The sequence below is a fragment of the Haliotis asinina genome, chromosome 1 (genome assembly GCF_037392515.1).
Source record: "Haliotis asinina isolate JCU_RB_2024 chromosome 1, JCU_Hal_asi_v2, whole genome shotgun sequence".
In the NCBI taxonomy this organism is placed as follows: domain Eukaryota; kingdom Metazoa; phylum Mollusca; class Gastropoda; order Lepetellida; family Haliotidae; genus Haliotis; species Haliotis asinina.
In genome coordinates this window covers 65,908,691-65,925,908 of record NC_090280.1, presented here as the reverse complement: position 1 = coordinate 65,925,908, position 17,218 = coordinate 65,908,691, and the positions used below count along the sequence as shown (strand labels likewise).

The 17,218-nt window shown below is 39.2% G+C and overlaps 2 protein-coding genes across 2 annotated transcripts in view; both read left to right on the top strand.

Moving 5' to 3' along the window:
- The window catches only part of LOC137296114 (serine/threonine-protein kinase Chk2-like), a 33,738-nt gene extending 30,111 nt beyond the window's left edge, over positions 1 to 3,627 (top strand). The window contains exon 16 of the mRNA XM_067827803.1: positions 338 to 3,627. Within this exon, the coding sequence (XP_067683904.1) occupies positions 338 to 436 (99 nt within the window). The 3' untranslated portion in view covers positions 437 to 3,627. The remainder of the gene's footprint in view (positions 1 to 337) is intronic.
- Positions 3,628 to 6,823: 3,196 nt separating this feature from the next.
- LOC137274682 (neuronal acetylcholine receptor subunit alpha-7-like) overlaps positions 6,824 to 17,218 on the top strand; it is a 34,354-nt gene continuing 23,959 nt past the window's right edge. The window contains exons 1-3 of the mRNA XM_067808021.1: positions 6,824 to 6,876; positions 9,402 to 9,723; positions 10,033 to 10,257. Coding sequence (XP_067664122.1) covers positions 6,824 to 6,876; positions 9,402 to 9,723; positions 10,033 to 10,257 — 600 coding nt within the window. The remainder of the gene's footprint in view (positions 6,877 to 9,401; positions 9,724 to 10,032; positions 10,258 to 17,218) is intronic.

The window sequence follows — 17,218 nt, the reverse complement described above, 5'->3', positions numbered from 1 at the left end:
TGTCAGTCTTCTAGAAGTGTTTAGCATATGAGGGAAATTTATGGAAGATGTATGCTTTTACCATGATTATGTCAGACTTCAGGGGGTCCCATGTTTGACAAGTCTACTGCAATATGTCTTTATTGTTGCTGTCTGCTTCACAACTCATTTCTTCAAATGAAAACTCTTTTTGTTGCCAGCTATCTACTCAATTAAATGAAAATTCAAACATTCATCTTATACAAAAGTCTGGTAGGAACATACATTTGTAACTTTTAATTTCCATGTGTGATGTGGTGAATCTGGATTGTTTCTCACCAGATATTAATCTTGGTATTTCTATATTTTCCTCCATTAGCCTGTTGGAAAGAAGAGGACGATGGATGGTTGTGGTGACGAGCCACCTTCAAAACGGAAAGGCTCAGCGGACACCACCTCTCCTCCTGAGACGCCCTGAGCAAAGAGGATGTGGGGTCCTGGCTGTGGATGTCTTGCTGGACAGAGAGCTCACTACTCCCACACAACACACATGAATCAGACATCACCCTGGCTCAGTGGCCACACTGTTCACATCTATATTCTATCACTGAAATATTGATATGATGCAATATTGACAGAGGAGAGCAGGGGAACATCCAGAAAAAATCTGGATGTTCTTTCAGCTGAGCATCTTCATGTGACCTGATTGGTATGATGTACCTTAGTAACAGTACTGACATGACTAGTACCTTAGTAACAGTACTGGCATGACTAGTACCTTGAGATCAATGTCTTATGTCGGTTCTGACATCACTGGAACAATTTGGTATTTTGTAACTGTGGCAAAGTAGAAACATTGCCTTATGCTTTTATCTTGTGATGAAATGAAATCAAGAGGAGTGTATGTGTTCCACCTGTGACTGTCAAAGACCAATTTCTTTCTTTACAGAATTGTGTTTTTACGATGAGAAGTTGGAGTCCACACTTTACACTGTAGGTTATAGAAGTTCATGTAGGTTTCAGCCTTGTTTCCCTTTCTACATCACATCAAGTACCAACGACAATCAGAAATAGGAAGAATTTATCAAAACTATTCTGTTTAACTCTGATGTCACTAATTACAAAGGATGTTGTACCTGTTTCTCTGTTCTTTACAGGGTCTTTTTGTGTACTTATATCCTGTGATTTCATAATTTTATTTTCTCACCTTTCGCGGGGTGGGTGACCCAGTCGGTGCCACAGTCTACTGTGGAGAGTTGTCCCTGTAGCAGCAAGACCCTTGTGTTTGATGATTCTGATATCAGTTAACTGTTTCCTTGTTTGTCTTCTCTGCAGTCATACTGTTAAGGACTTGCTTGGCTTCTTGCGTGATTAACTGAATTAGTATTCAAAGTGTCATTGAACTCCCTCACTCATTCTCGGTGGTAGTTATGTTAAAGTTTATTCAAAGTTTTATTACTTTTAGTTAGTCTTGATTAAAATTTATATCAACGGAATTGCATCATGTTTATCACCTCATTATTCTGTTGGGCTGTGATTACAACCATTTTGCATTTAGACAAAACACGTGTGAATGGTCTTCAGTGTTGCACCCTGTTGGTGCGAGGATCTTACTCACTGAAACTGCAACAGAACATCCGTAATGAGGTACATTTGTCATATTGAACCATGTGCCAGGAAACACTGGCTACCATTGTCATGGATGAATCAAAGGCTGGAGTGTGACTACATGAAATAGGAAACATATTTCAATGTCGCACTTTGGGGTTTTATTAGTTGTTTTAAGAATGTCCCTGTTCCAAGTGTACAAGTACAGAGTTGACGCTTTGAGTGTATTCCTTACACTCTCTCAGTTGCATGATGTATGATCATACTTTTAATCTTTCAAAATTTTAAAATATTCATGCTATTTTCAGTTTCAGCATTTTCAGTTTATCATTTTTAGATATGTAACATTTTTAACAATTATTTAAAGATTTTTTTTTACATGTTTGGCATTTATTTTTCATTGTAATTATGATAATGTGTGGAATAATGTTGAACATTTGTGTTTTGTACTCATCGTGTCGAACAGCTGAGTTTGATTCTTAATGTGGGTATGGTTGTGAAACCTTCAGATGGCTAGATCATTGCTATGAATGGCATTACATTTAATTCATATCCCATTGCTGTATGCTGTGGTCATTGTATGAAATGATTTCAGCAGGTGATCAGAAAATGTCTCACCCAGTGAAAAGTAGAGTTGCTGAGAGTTGGTGCTCCTGTTTCAAAATGTATGTGCTGAGATTCAGTATGAGACTCGTGGTGAAGTGTCTATTCATGTTTATACAGATACTGCTTGACAGAAATCAATAGCATGGTTTTGTTTTTGTGAAAACTGATTGTCCCATCCTGGCAGTAGCATGTTTGCAAGGTTACACATTGAGAGTGATATGGGAAAAATCCAGCCATGTGACAGTGTCATTCGAGCATTGGAAGACATTTACATAATAAGTGGTCATTTTCGCAAATGTGGAATGGGATTTGAGAACTGTCTTCTTCCTTTTGATTGTGAGTTCCTCATCATGGAATACTACCAGAATAGTGTCAAATCATTCTCGCTTACTAGACACATGTAACATGGGAACATAGTTGAGTTGTCCTGCGCTTTATCTGGTAGACACTTGAATATTTCCTTTGTTAATACTCACTTCCTCCATAAGGTCAACCCATCAACTCTTTGCTGATTTCAACATTAGTTCTGTTTTGTTTATGGTCAGAAACCACTCTGTTGCATTTATCATTGTTCCTTAATGATGTGATGACTGTTGTAAACAATTCATCATATAGAAGGTTTTGTGGCCAACATAATGGACCGATGTTAGCATGGTTTTGTCTTCATGTTTTAGCTTTATGTATTATGAAGATGCAGAAAAGGGTCTGGAAGAACTAGAAGAACATTTGTTCCATCCTTTACAATGAGAACATTCACAAAAGATCAGAATGTTTTGTCATCATTTTGTTTCATTGTCAGTCATTAAAAATCAATAATTCTCTGAACTGACCAACTACATATATTGGATGCTTGATTAGTGAATGCCATGGTCATGTACGTTTGCTGGACACGGGACTGTCTAGAGTTCATCCGCATTCATATACTTAGGGAGTGGGACTAACGTGCTTACTGGATGGAAGAAGTTTCAGACTGGGTCGAGGTAGTGTTGGCATCACATTTTCTGTTTGCTGTATTTTCTTATCCACACCCAGCTGTTTGTTAGAATGTGACATTTAACACAGGGTGAGAGGGATAATTTGCATCAAACACCCTGGTTCCGGGACTTCCAACTGTCAAACTTGGGGTTGTGTCAAAGTGAAAGTTTACTGGTGGTGTACTCCTTCAGTCACTTTGGAGTTGTGTCCAACCTGTTATAACTTGACTAAATTATATGTAGCTCCCTTCAACACGATGGGAATATTTTGCAGTGGATGTAATCATAACTGGGTCTACATGTACACATGTTGCATAGCGACCACGATGTCCATCGTCCTTGTGTTCACATTGTTGTATATACTGTATTATAACTTGCCTTGTTGGCAGAACACCAGGTGGATGTGTGTCTGTTTTTATAATCATGTTGATGTGAATGATTTAGTCATGTTAAAGTGGAATAAAAGACTGTGACACGCAGATGCTTGTGTTGTATCTCGTACCCTGACTGGGTTTACTTCTGTACATGTAGATCATCACTGTTAGCTGCTGTGATGCTACTGCAATCTGTCAGTTGTGGAATATGATCTTTAAGTCGTACCCAAAATAAAAATGTATGATTTTCACCTATTTTTGCAAACGGATCTATCTTGACTTTGCAATTTCTTTCAAAATTTCAAAATTAAACAGGATGTGGGCTAAATGTTGTTATCGGCTTCCTAGAGAACAACCACTCAGGGTAATTTAAAATATATTTGCACCCAGGGACTGCTCAGTGGTTAAGGCCTTAACTTGTTTACATCAAAAACCCAGGTTTGATTCCCAAAGTGGGCACAATGTGAAATTATATTGGATAGTGAAGCAGAAGGAAGTGCATGTCTCCTCTCACATCAAATGCGATTTTGCCGTGTCTTGGTACATTGCTATGAATCCTTCACCTGTGATGTTGACAACAGCTGCTGACCTAGCTAACACTTCCATGCCAACTGTGTCTTTTAGGATGAAGTACAAATGCTTAAATACCGATTACGACTCCATTTAGACTTAATTTTATGATTCCAAGGGATATATTTCTTAAAGAAGGATAACGCATAAAACTTATGATCGTTCAGTGACGTTCTGGTGAAAGACTGGACCTGATGCCAGATGAACTGCTTGTGGTGGTTGTTAGAGTATAGTAGTATAGTAGTAGCGTGTGTCAGAAAGTTTGTCCACATACATTATTAAACTATTTCAAAAGGACGCAGACGACTTTCCTTGAAACATGGATTCTCTGCCTGTCCGAAAATTGAAGGAAAAGAGTTGCTGTGGTTGTTGTTGTTACTGAGCCCGCAGAGTACCGCCCAGAAAAGGGTCCTTATAAGAGACTGTGACACAGACTGTTACACCACCGCAAATTTTCCGTTTTTACGGAAATTTAGATGGAAGCCAGGAGTTCCTATACCAATGTTATTTGTATTAGAAGTTTACCAAGTGTGGGTTCGACTCTGTAGGACTACGTACCTTTCATGTGACTAACTTAAAATCGTTCATTCTGTAACTCCTGTATCATATAGGTTGTACATATGATATATGCTCACGTTGGTAGCAGTTTAGGTTTGAAACCCTATTTTCCTCGAATTTGTTCAACAACTCACATAACGTTTGTGAGAGTGAATGAGTGAGTTAATATTTAACGTCACGTCGGCATTGTGTTGGCCATATCGTGACAAATTTGACGTTGAAGAATATGTATATATTATAACACCTGTCGTCAAAGGACATTAAAAAAGGTAGACTCTCACATTTCGAATTAAAACTGACACGTGAAGTTAACATCAATCACTTTTTAGACAATACATGATAGAATCATAACCTAACAACTGAAAGGTAGATCACCATACTGAGGATTTACTGTGCCTTTGCTTCTTGCACCCGTGAAGGTCCGGGGTAGAATAGGTCTTCAGCAACCCATGCTTGTCGTAAGAGGCGACTGACGGGATCGGATGGTCAGACTCGCTGATTTGGTTGACACGTGTGATCGGCTCCCAATTGCGCAGATCGATGCTCATGCTGTTGATCACTGTATTGTCTGGTCAAGACGATTATTTACAGACCGCCGCCATGTATCTTGAATGTTGCAGAGTGCGGCGTAAAACTCACTCACTTTGCTACCAGTTAGATTTACACCACCCACCCAGCTGCTGGCGACTGTACTGATATTATTTTAGCCATTATGAAACAACAAATATTCTACGACTGAGAAAGCTAGTAGAGCTAAATCGACTTTGAACTTATGGGATTTCACATACGTGCCCGCAATCGTTTTACAATACTTCAGCTCCATTAGAGGGTATAGCCGCTATCAAAAATACAATATATACCTACATACAAAACATAACAATCCAGTTTATCAATCAATTCTATGAATGAATTTAACGTCACATCAACAATATTGCAGACATATCGTGACTAAACTGGGTAATGCGTGAACAATAGGTAATATTATAGTATAACATATATCGACAAAGGGCAGTAAACAACTAAAACATTGCAAATTGAAATATTAAACTAGTATTTAGCTTAAAAAGCGTTTAACTATTTGGGACAATACAGTACAATACGGACTATAGTTCGCCATCAGCTAAACGTAGATCACCATACTAGGGGCCATGAAGACTGCCTTTGCTACCTGCAAGGGCCCTAGTTGGATTTACACCATTCCTTTAGGCGTTGGTAATTGTCAAATTTAGTCAAATATTAAAAGAGCAGATGTTCTTCAGTTGAAGTAGGTCTGTATGAAAACATAATTTGAATGAAATTAGACGTGTATACCATGTCAGGACAATCGTTGTACTCGTTTTTGTTTTTGTCCTTTTTGAAGGTATTGTCACTAAGGTATTGTCGACAGTTATTTGCTCATTATAAATAATTAAAATACATTTATGAATTACAGTACAAAATAAAAATCTGTCAATCAAATCAATTACTCTTATAAAGGCAATACGTAAATGAGAACTTAGATTGTTAAAAGGGCTTTTTCATGGACAAAGTTTTGAAATACTAATAGAGAAAGAGAGTCAGAAAAAAATGATATATTGTTCATATTGTTATAAGGTGAAAATTGCAATCGTATACAAGAAACGATTTATACATCTATCACTGAGATTTGCGGTTAGTTCGACATAGCACCAATGCTATTACTATTGGGTAATATATTAAGGGATGGAAAAGGGAAATAAATGTCGAACAACTGAACAGAACAGATTCGTCAAGTAGCAATTAAATCTGAGTCACTGATTAGAATTAAGGGAGATTTCCAATCACGAGGTACGACATGAGACCAGGGAATGATGTAACTTCTAACGAATCAGAGAGATGGTAGATGGTCATGTGACAAGGGTGGAGCAGGCTCGAACACCTTAAAAAGATACCGTCAGCACAAAAAGGTGCGAGGTGCGGTGCGGGTTGAAGAGACAGTAGAACGCTCACATCCCGAGAGCTTGCCCTACCCTGTCCAGGCCAAGACCAATTGTTATGAAGAGAGGGATCGAGTAAACCGATGTGAGTATAGAAACTTGTGTTGAGTTATTCATTGTATGCCTCAGTGCCAGTACACGAATGATATGCGCTAGTTAGGAATCCCGGTCGTCAGACCAGTTATTCCTAGATGTAGCCCCCCGGACAGACCAAGCGAGTATGCCACCAGAGCTGGCAGCACCCCCAATAAGGCAGAACGGTCGTCGTAACAGGTAACTGGTAAGAGGGTTACTAACACCCAAAACCCAGTTACGACAATATTTAGGGTGATTGTTAATATGTTTTGAAGTCGAAATAGCTTCATCTACTGCTCTACCGATAACAGAGAGGGGTGTTAACATGGCATAGACTATTATATATTGTTCTGGACCCAGTGACAGTGGCACAAGCCACTGGGCCACTATATTAGGATCCATCTGTAAATAAGGATTTGCATGTATTATATTTACTTTTTAATTGAGTCGAAGAAAGAAGGAGAGAAGAGATAAATTATCCAGCTCACTACCTGCAGCAGAAAGGAAAGGTCTTATCCCAAGAGATGGAACATGTGAAGATTTTAGTCAAGTGTTCTTTGGGTTTTACGGCAACCACATTGTATATCATTAATTAGGTTCTTGGTTTCCAAGTATTAAACTGATCATGCGTTTCATGGTTTGCTAGTTAGTAAACGCCGTAAGTAAGTGAAATTGGTCAATAATTTGAAGGATCGATATGACCACGCCCAAAGACGGAAATTCCCCCGATGTTCAAATTCTGTAAAAGTGTCTCCAAACATGATTCCGGTAAGTGCTTCGGGGGTTACCAGTTCCTGCATCGGCAGTATCGTGAGCTTGCTCAAGAGTCTTATGAAGTTCATGAATCGAAAATGATTTATAATGGTCTTACCCATTATCCGTGTTGAAATTGTTAGGTTTCTCTTCTTGTTACTGTTGATATTTTCTTTTAATTTAGGTACACAGAGGAGGAAGAGTCCTAAGTTCATTTATTTGAAATATCTGAAGTATCTGTTAATATTCCATTTCCACTTTAAGGTGATGGATGTTAGAGCCTTGTCCTTTGATATTTTTGTACCATATTCCATAACGTATATGAAGTAAGTTTTGATACATAATTTCGCAAAGAGTGCACTTGACAACTGCTCTACAAGTAGAGTCTTAATGGTAGCGTCCACAGCCACGCCTTACAGACGGATGACTGCAGGATTTAGAACTCTGTCCAAACCTGTAACAACTGTAACACTGCAAAATAGAAACTCGAAATGACCAAAACGTAATATTTCAATTAAGTTAAATGTGGAAAAAGACTGACCATGCACAGGGCTTGGGATAACCAACCAGCCGATTGATAGACCTCAGCCTGTTCTATCACCCGTCTAGGTGAGTGAGTGAGTGAGTGGGTGAATTAATATTTAACGTCACATCGGCAATATCCCAGCCATATCGTGACCAGAACATTCAACAAAGAAAAGGACTATATGTATATTATAAAATCCGTCGCCGAAGGACAGTAAAACAACTAGAATATCACGATCTGAATTAAAACTCGTGTGGAAAGTTAAAACTAATATCACTATTCGGACAATACAACATCAAATCAGGCTATAGATTGCCAACAACTGAAGGTAGATCACCATACTAGAAGCCATGGGGCCCGTCTAGGTGAAGTCATGGTCGAAGTGGTGTGCTGGGAAAGGAAACGCTGTTCCTGGAAAGTTCCCGAAGAGAAGGAAAGACAATGGCACTTCAATAAATTGAGAAATAAAAGAACTGTTGTATTTATATCGTATTTTGCGATTTCCTAACATACATTGTTTAATTCTGTTTAAAGCAGCAGTTGTTAGAGGCTGAAATGATGTGGTGTGGTGACAAGGGTCTTTATCAAGAGGTTTGTGCAAAAAATCGCTCCAAGCTGAAACTTTTCAGCCAGATCTTGATTCAATGTTTTTAAACATTAACAAGCACATAGTCTGTGCCATGAAACAATGCTATGATTGTGCAACATGTTCATTCTCCTATGCTGTATATATTATAGATCTAGGTAATGGAGTGATGGGGTAATATGGCGCCAACATGCATCTGATGTAGTGGAGAGCGCGGTATTGTAACTATATCTCCAGAAAATGTAAATCCAGGTTCGTGCTAGTATTCAGTTCACATCCCAAGACCACAAACATCGCCACGTGCACTATTTCCTAAGTGGTGATAGTGTACTGCACAGTTTGCTTACATATGCTTACATATCGTCCCTTTAGCACCTGTAATTTCTCCAATATACTGGTTGCCAGGTTCTCAGCTTACAAAAAGTCATGACATTGCAACATTTATAGCCGTTTACCTGGGGTGTATACATTGCATTGGTATTGAAAGGTTTAATTAACACCTTGGTAATTGGTGCAAATCAATACAGAGCCAATTAAGTCACAATAGAAGGCTATCCCACTATTGTGTCACATCATATCGTGTAAAGAAAAGACCCTGTTTGGTCGATTTTAGTCGAAGTTTACACAAGTAATGGTAAACCAATTACACAGAATATCCTGTATGCCACGCATTTACCTGACGACACGGCCCAACATACAGCCAATCACATACTCCTCCTCTGATTAAACTCTTCTCCGTTATTCTCAAGTATAGAATAACACTGGAAACGAAATGAACAGATATCGCTTCAGTACGTGTAGATGATCTGAAAATATGCCTCAGGTTCATCTGATTCTTCTGCTTGTCATTTCAACCAGACAATCAATATTCTCTGCAAGCATAGACGACATACATCGTCTTCGTCATCACCTATTCAACAACTACTCCTCAGATGTAAGACCGTTACTGAACCAGTCACAACCTCTTGTCATAGATGTCAGTTTCCAGTTCATGAGGATCCACTACATTGACAACGCACAAAAGGAGTTCTCCATCCGGGGAATACTGTCCCTGGCTTGGAAGGACGAGTTCCTCTTTTGGGATGCAGGTGACTTTGGAGGACTGAAACATTATCATCCCAAAAAGGGAGAGATTTGGAAACCAAGCATTCTCAATGAAGATGGTGTTGAAGATCAAGAGGTTATGGACACGATAACAAGGCGTGTGTTGTACAACAACGGATCAGTTGTGGTTCATGTTCCTGGTTTTTTCTCAACCTTTTGTAATTTTGACATGACATACTTCCCGTTCGACAGTCAGACTTGTAACATCAAACTGAACTCCCTTGATCATTTTGCTGAAGAACTGGAATTTCATCCTGTCTCAGAACAAGTGACGACCATTGGAAACTACAAAGATGCTGAATGGACTGTGGTCTGGGCTACGATGACAAGTGGTCAGATCAGTGTTTTTCCACATTACTATCAAAGAGTTCGTGTCATGTTCCAGGTTGCCAGAAAACCCTTGTTTGCCATCTTGAACATCGTTATCCCCATTGTCACTATCGCCATCCTCAGCATGATGGTGTTCCTCGTCCCCGTGGAGTCTGGGGAGAAGTTGTCCTTCTCGCTGTCGGCGTTGTTGTCACTGGCGGTCTTCATGAGCTTCATCAGTGAACAGATTCCTGCATCGTCTGAGAAACCGCCACTGTTGGTCATCTACCTGACGTCGATGGTACTGATAAATGCTTTGTCAGTCGCCAGTACAGTTCTTACCCTCCTATGCCATCACCGACGCTCTGTTGCCACGACAACCAGAGCATGTGACAGTTTGTCTAAGCCGAATACTGCTAATGTGATGGAGAAATGGTCAGTTAGAAAACTCGTTTCGCAGATCTGCTGTGGGATGGAAAAGAAGTGTCTGTCAGCCAACCGTGCCTTACACAACATCCTGCTTCTGTTGTTTATGGGGGTCGTGATTGGAATTACTATTACTATCCTTACACGAATGACAAGTAATAACTGACTTTAGAAACAGATAATATGTTTTAGAAAATAACAATGGATAAAATTTGTTTGGTTCTGTGTCATATAAGAATGTTTTGGGACATTTCGGAGATCTCTGAATCAGTAAATGCTATCAAAGATACTTCAATTTTTTATACTTTAAAATTGACTTCAGTAGATTATATCTCTGTATGTAATACCACAGTCAGCAATATTCTAGGTATATCCTGTAAAACTGTCGGATCTCTATTATGACATCAGGGTTCGTAGCTGCTAAATTATTTCGTTAGGTCTCTCTTGGTGAGTGAAAGGTGAGTGAAAGAACCCATACTGGGTTTGTAGCTACTAACATCACTGTTTCATTATTTATCTCGAGTGAGTGAGTGAGTGAGTTTTGGGTGGGTGAGTGAGTGACTGAGTCACTTTGGCAATATTTCAGCCGTCAGCTGATGACGATTCTTGTGCATATTACTCATACATTAAATCAACAACAGTTCCATCATTAAAACTCGGGTAATCCTAAACATAAAAAGTAACGATGTCGTCTTAAGTTCCCTCCTAGGAAGACAAATATTTCACACTACTTCATCCCCTTCCGAGGGCACAACCAGGGACAATTATTTGACCAAATGTAAAACGAACTTATTAAGTACAGTGCATGGTTTATGAATGAGTGAGTGAGTTAACATTTAACGTCACATCGGCAATATTGCAGCCATATCGTGACGAGAACAATATAAGTTATAGTAATGTGAAGATGAGAAAAGAGAAAAAGTAAAACCTGTCAGCGAAGGACAGTAAAAACACTAGAGTATCACAGAACATAAAATTAGCATTGAAAGTTAAAACATTTGAATTAAAGAAGACAATACAACATAAAACCGGGGCTATAGATCGCCAACAACTGAAGGTAGATCACCATACTAAGGTCCATGGGGACTTACATTACTTCTGCTACCTGCATGAACCCTAGCTGGATTTACACCATCCCCTCAGCTATTGGCGATTATCCTGAAATTTAGCCATTACTTAAAACAACAAATATTCTACGATTAAAAACTAGTAGTAGATTTAAATTGACTATGAGAGTATTGGACTTACGTACCCTCTCAGGAGGACAATATTTTTACAATACTTCAACCCCCTTTGAGGGTACAGCCACTAACAATCTAAGTTACTAATTTAAACTACCAATCATTAAAATACAACTATCTACAGAACATATCAATTACAATTCAATAAGAAAATCAATTTCTTTTAAAAATCCAAGAATTAAATGAGTACTAACTGTACTAAAAAGATCCTTCATTGTTTTGACATTGAGATAGTTATCCCTTATGATGGAGAATTCAACACAGTCAAGCAGGATATGCTTGACCGTGGTTCTCTCATCACAAGGGATACAAAACGGAGGATCATCGCCTTTTAGTAAATAACTGTGGGTGTAACGCGTATGGCCAATGCGACATCGTCGCATAATGACCTCTTCAAATCTGGACTGACAGCCCAAGTGAGGGTAACCAATATAAGGTTTTATGGCATGTAATTTATTAATTCCCACTTGGGTGTCCCACTTCTTTTGCATCAGATCACGAATGTAAGTTCTAATGCTAGCTTTATAGTCACTGTATGGAATAAGAAGTGGTGTCACAGATTTGTTGAGTGCTGCCTTAGCAGCAAGATCGGCCATTGCATTCCCAGAAATACCTACATGGCTGGGTAACCAACAAAAGACGATGTCGCACTGGCCAGTTGCAAGATCATTATACAATTCAATTATGTCAATTAAAAGTGGATGTTTACAAGACAAATTTTTAATAGCCTGAAGGCAAGAAAGAGAGTCAGAAAAAATTATATACTGCACATGATTAGGATGTCTTTGAATATATTGAAGAGCCGTTAATATTGCGTTTGCTTCTGCAGTGAAAATGGAGCTGTTATCAGGTAATCGAGAAGATATTGTTCTGGATCCAGTGACAGTGGCACAAGCAACTGTGCCACCATCCTTGGACCCATCTGTAAATAAGGATTTGTATGTACTATAATTATTTTTTAATTGCTTAAACTCTTGTTTATATTGTAATTCGTTTGTGTCTGATTTTTTTAACTTTGTTAATGTGAGGTCAACTTGTGGCCTCACTAATTGCCAAGGAGGAGGAGAAAGAAGACGAGAAGGCGCTATACTTTTCAGCTCAATGTCGGCAGCAGAAATGAATGGTTTAATTCTGTGCCCAAGAGGCTGAACAAGAGAAGGCTTTTTGTTGTATAAATGCTCATAAAGAGGATCGAAAACACAGTTAAAAGCAGGGTTGGATTCGTTAGAGTATAGTTTTGTAATATATTGTAAAGCTAATTTGATACGGCACTGTGTAAGAGATGGTTCATCGGCTTCGACATAGAGACTGTCAATAGGAGAAGTTCGGAACGGACAAGTGAACGGTATAGGTGCAGGAGAGTAGCTTGATCCCCTCCCCATTTTGAGTTTGACACAACTTTCAATAGATCAAGTGCCTTCAGGCATTTAGTTTTCAGGGATTTGATATGCGGAAGAAAAGTTAAATGAGAGTCGAAAATCAAACCTAAGAACTTGGCCTCCTTAACGACTTTGATAGGCGTGCCATTTAAAAATAATTCTGGGTCCTTATGTGGTTTATACTTACGGCAGAAATGGATGCAAATAGTTTTTGTCTTAGAAAATTTAAAACCATTCTCAAGACACCATTTATTTATTTTGTTTAAACATAATTGCAGTTGCCGTTCAATAGTATGCATATTCTTACCGCGACAGGAAATATTAAAATCATCCACGAAAAGTGATCTATCAATTGAATCGTTTAAAACTTTTGATAAACTGTTAATCTTGCTGCTAAAAAGAGTGACAGATAAAATACTGCCTTGTGGAACACCCTGATCCTGATTGTAATGATCAGACAGGGTTGACCCCACACGGACCTGGAATTGTCTGCCATTTAAAAAGTTGGCTATAAATTCAGGCAAACGACCTCGCAAGCCGAGGTCATGTAAATCTCTCAGAATGCCATACTTCCAGGTTGTGTCATATGCTTTTTCAAGATCAAAAAAGATAGACACAGAATGTTGTTTATTAATTAGCGCATTTTTCACAAATGATTCTAAACGCACTAAGTGATCGACAGTACTTCTGTTTTTACGGAAACCACATTGTATATCTGTGATAAGGTTATTTATTTCCAAGTACCAAACTAGTCGATTATTTATCATGCGTTCCATGGTCTTGCAAACACAGCTAGTTAATGAAATCGGACGATAATTAGATGGATCCGTATGATCACGTCCAGGTTTAGGTATTGGTACTACTATGGCATCACGCCATGAAGAAGGAAATTTCCCGGAAGTCCAAATATCATCAAATATTGATAAGAGCGTCTCTAAACAGGATTCTGGTAAGTGCTTCAGGAGTTGATAATGTATGTTATCAGCTCCTGTAGCAGTGTCATGAGCTTGATCAAGAGCAGTATGGAGTTCATGAATAGAAAACGTTTCATTATAATCTTCCCCATTATCTGAATTGAAATTAATAGTTTTCTTTTCTTGTTGTTTTTTTATACTGCTGGAATTTAGGTAAATAATTAGAGGAGGAAGAGTGTTTAGCGAGGGTTTCGCCCAGTTTATTTGCGATATCTGATTTATCCGTAAGTAACTGATCTCCATGTTTAAGATGATGGATAGTAGATTTAGTACCTTTACCTTTAATTTTTTTGACCATGTTCCATACCTTGGGTGTCCGAGAATTTATTTTAGATACATAATTTTGCCAAGATTGGCGTTTGTTCTGTTTAAAACTACGCCGTGCTTTAGCATTTAAAATTTTAAATTTGTTTATATTATGCACCATGGGATGGAATAATGTTCTGCTTTTTTCCTTGCATTCCTAGCTTGTTTGCATTCATCGTTGAACCATGGTTTTCGAATATGCGGAACTACAGAGGACTTTGGTATACACTCATCAGCTATGGAGTTCAATTCATCAGAAAAGCATTTAATAGCATCGGCAACGTCAATAAAACGTTCAGGTTTAAGTTTTTCAGCACACAGTGTTTCATATAAAGCCCAGTTAGCCTTTTTAAAATTCCGCCTTGATGATGGAGGAACATCAGATGGAGTTACAGCTTTTAATATAGTAGGAAAATGATCACTTCCACACAGGTCATCGTGGACTGACCATTCACATTCATTAAGTAGTTCTGAATTTGTGAGTGACAAGTCGAGAGCAGAATAAGTCCCTGTACCAGGGTGTAAATATGTGTTGGAACCATCATTACAAATACATAAATCATTGTCAGAACAAAGGTCCTCCAACAATTTACCTTTAGTGTTTGTAGTTACACTACCCCAGAGTGGGTTGTGTCCATTTAAGTCTCCCATTATAATACAGGGCTTCGGGAGCTGATTATATAGAGCTTGAAGATCCGTTTTGGCAAACGTCGAAGACGGGGAAATATAAAGAGAGCATAGCGTAAACGCTACATGTAAAGCAGTTCTCACAGCAACAGCCTGCATGTTAGTATTAAGTGAAACAGGGCTTTGAATAACGTTTTGTCTGACTACAATGGATGATCCGCCAGTGGCCCTATCACCTGGAGATGAAAAAGAATGATATGCATTATAATGACGAAGGTCAAATGTATCTGTTTGTTTTAAATATGTCTCCTGGAGACATATCGCTGAAGGTGTAAAATCTTGGACTAATAGCTGTAATTCATGTAAGTTAGCCCTCACTCCTCTGCAGTTCCACTGTACAATATTATTGGAATAAACTATCTTTTGGGGGGATTTATTGGGGATCTACCCCGCACTCTTTTGGAGGGCGACAAGCTATGTGCCCTTGTTTGGATGTTTTCGGAAACATCCATATCTTCTAAGGATCCGAACTTATTAAAAAGTTGGATTTTGTTATCAGACCCCTTTGAGGCTCTTCCACTTTTACCCTTTTGTGAAGATTCACATCTAGATTTTAGCTTGTTTTTCTCAGTTTCGTTCACATTGGATTGAGACGTCAATTTTGCATTTGTCTGAGATAATTTCTCCTGTGTACAAGGTACATCCTGAACACCCATGGGCTCCGGAAGTACGTCAGCAGTTTGAGTGGATGATTCAGGTAGCAAAGTCTGAGGAGTGTCAGTATTAACCCATGTTAAGTTGGTTTGACAGCAAACAGAAGACTTGATTACATTCACGGTTGGCGAAGGCGATGTTCTGGTAACAGAAGCGTAAGTTTCTGTTAAGTCTGATCTTTGGACAAGTTTTTTTGCATCTGCAAAGCTAATGTTTTGAGTATATTTGATTTTGTTGATTTCCATGTTCCGTTTCCAAACTGGACAGTCTTTTGAGAAAGACGAGCGCAGTTAACGCATTTCTTAAAGTTGTTGCTACAATCTTCTGTTGAATGTGTCTGCTCACCACAGTGAGCACACGTGACAGACAATGTACAACTATTCACTCCATGTCCAAATTTTTGTCACTTAAAACACCTTAATGGGTTAGGAACATAGGTATCAACAGCGATGTTACAGTATCCAGCTTTCACAGATTTTGGAGCAGTTGGCGAGGAAAAAGAAAACAAATATGTGTTTGTTGGAACAGTTTCTTTATTTTTCCGGGTTGTAAACCTTTTGACATGCATGACACCTTGATCTTTCATCTCTGTCCCAATATCTAATTCCGTCATGTCCGCAAACAACTGATCACGATCTCGAATTATGCCTTTGCTAGTGTTGAGCGTCCTGTGAGCTGAGACTGGTACGGGAATTCCAACCAACATTTCAGTTGTCATCAGGTTTGTAGCTTGCTGTCGTTTACTACATTCAATGAGAAGAGCTCCTGAACGCAAACGTCTAACATTTTTGACATCACCCGCAATGCCTTGAATAGCCTTCGATACTGCAAACGGGTTCAACTTTAGTGGTGTCTTATCATGAGTCTCGATCACTATAAAGCGTGGCCAGTAGTCAATTGCTTGGGTCGGTCTGTGTTCATTATCATCTTCATCAGGGTCTAGTGGACGTTTTGCTTTTTTAATGGGGGTTTCGTAAGCCATTGTTGGTTTTAAATGGTTCATCATCCGAGCTCCCCACCCACCACGGAGTATCACAAGGACAATGCTAAAGCAAGCGGGCCTCCAGCTTGCAGCACCAAGGATACCCGGATGATATACTCCAGTAGAAAAATCAAAGGATTAATATTTCCACCAGATTGGCCCATGAGCCACCGCCTTCTGGGCATACGACTCTAGGCAAAAACATATATAAAATGATGAATTTCAAATTACAATCTCCAAAGAGCCAAGCATGAAAAATCAAATTACCTGTTTCATAAATTTTGAGCATGAAATAGTTGTAGCTCAGGGCTTGGCGTGACCAGCCGATTGATAGAACTGGGCCAGTTCTACCACCCGTCTAGGTGAAGTAAGGGCCAAAGTGGTGTGTTGAGCAATAGGAACACAGGTCCTGCTCCCATTGCCCTCAACCACCAGGATCCCCTCCTCCACCGACACAGGGCCGCAACCCACGGCAAACGGGATGGTGGACCAAATATCCCCCCGGGTCCACTACGGGGGTGTCGGCGAGCTCTTGGCGTTACCCAGCACACACCACGAGGAGGTGGCTCGCCACGGGTGCCGTTTATGAATGAAATCAATTTCCTTAAAAAAT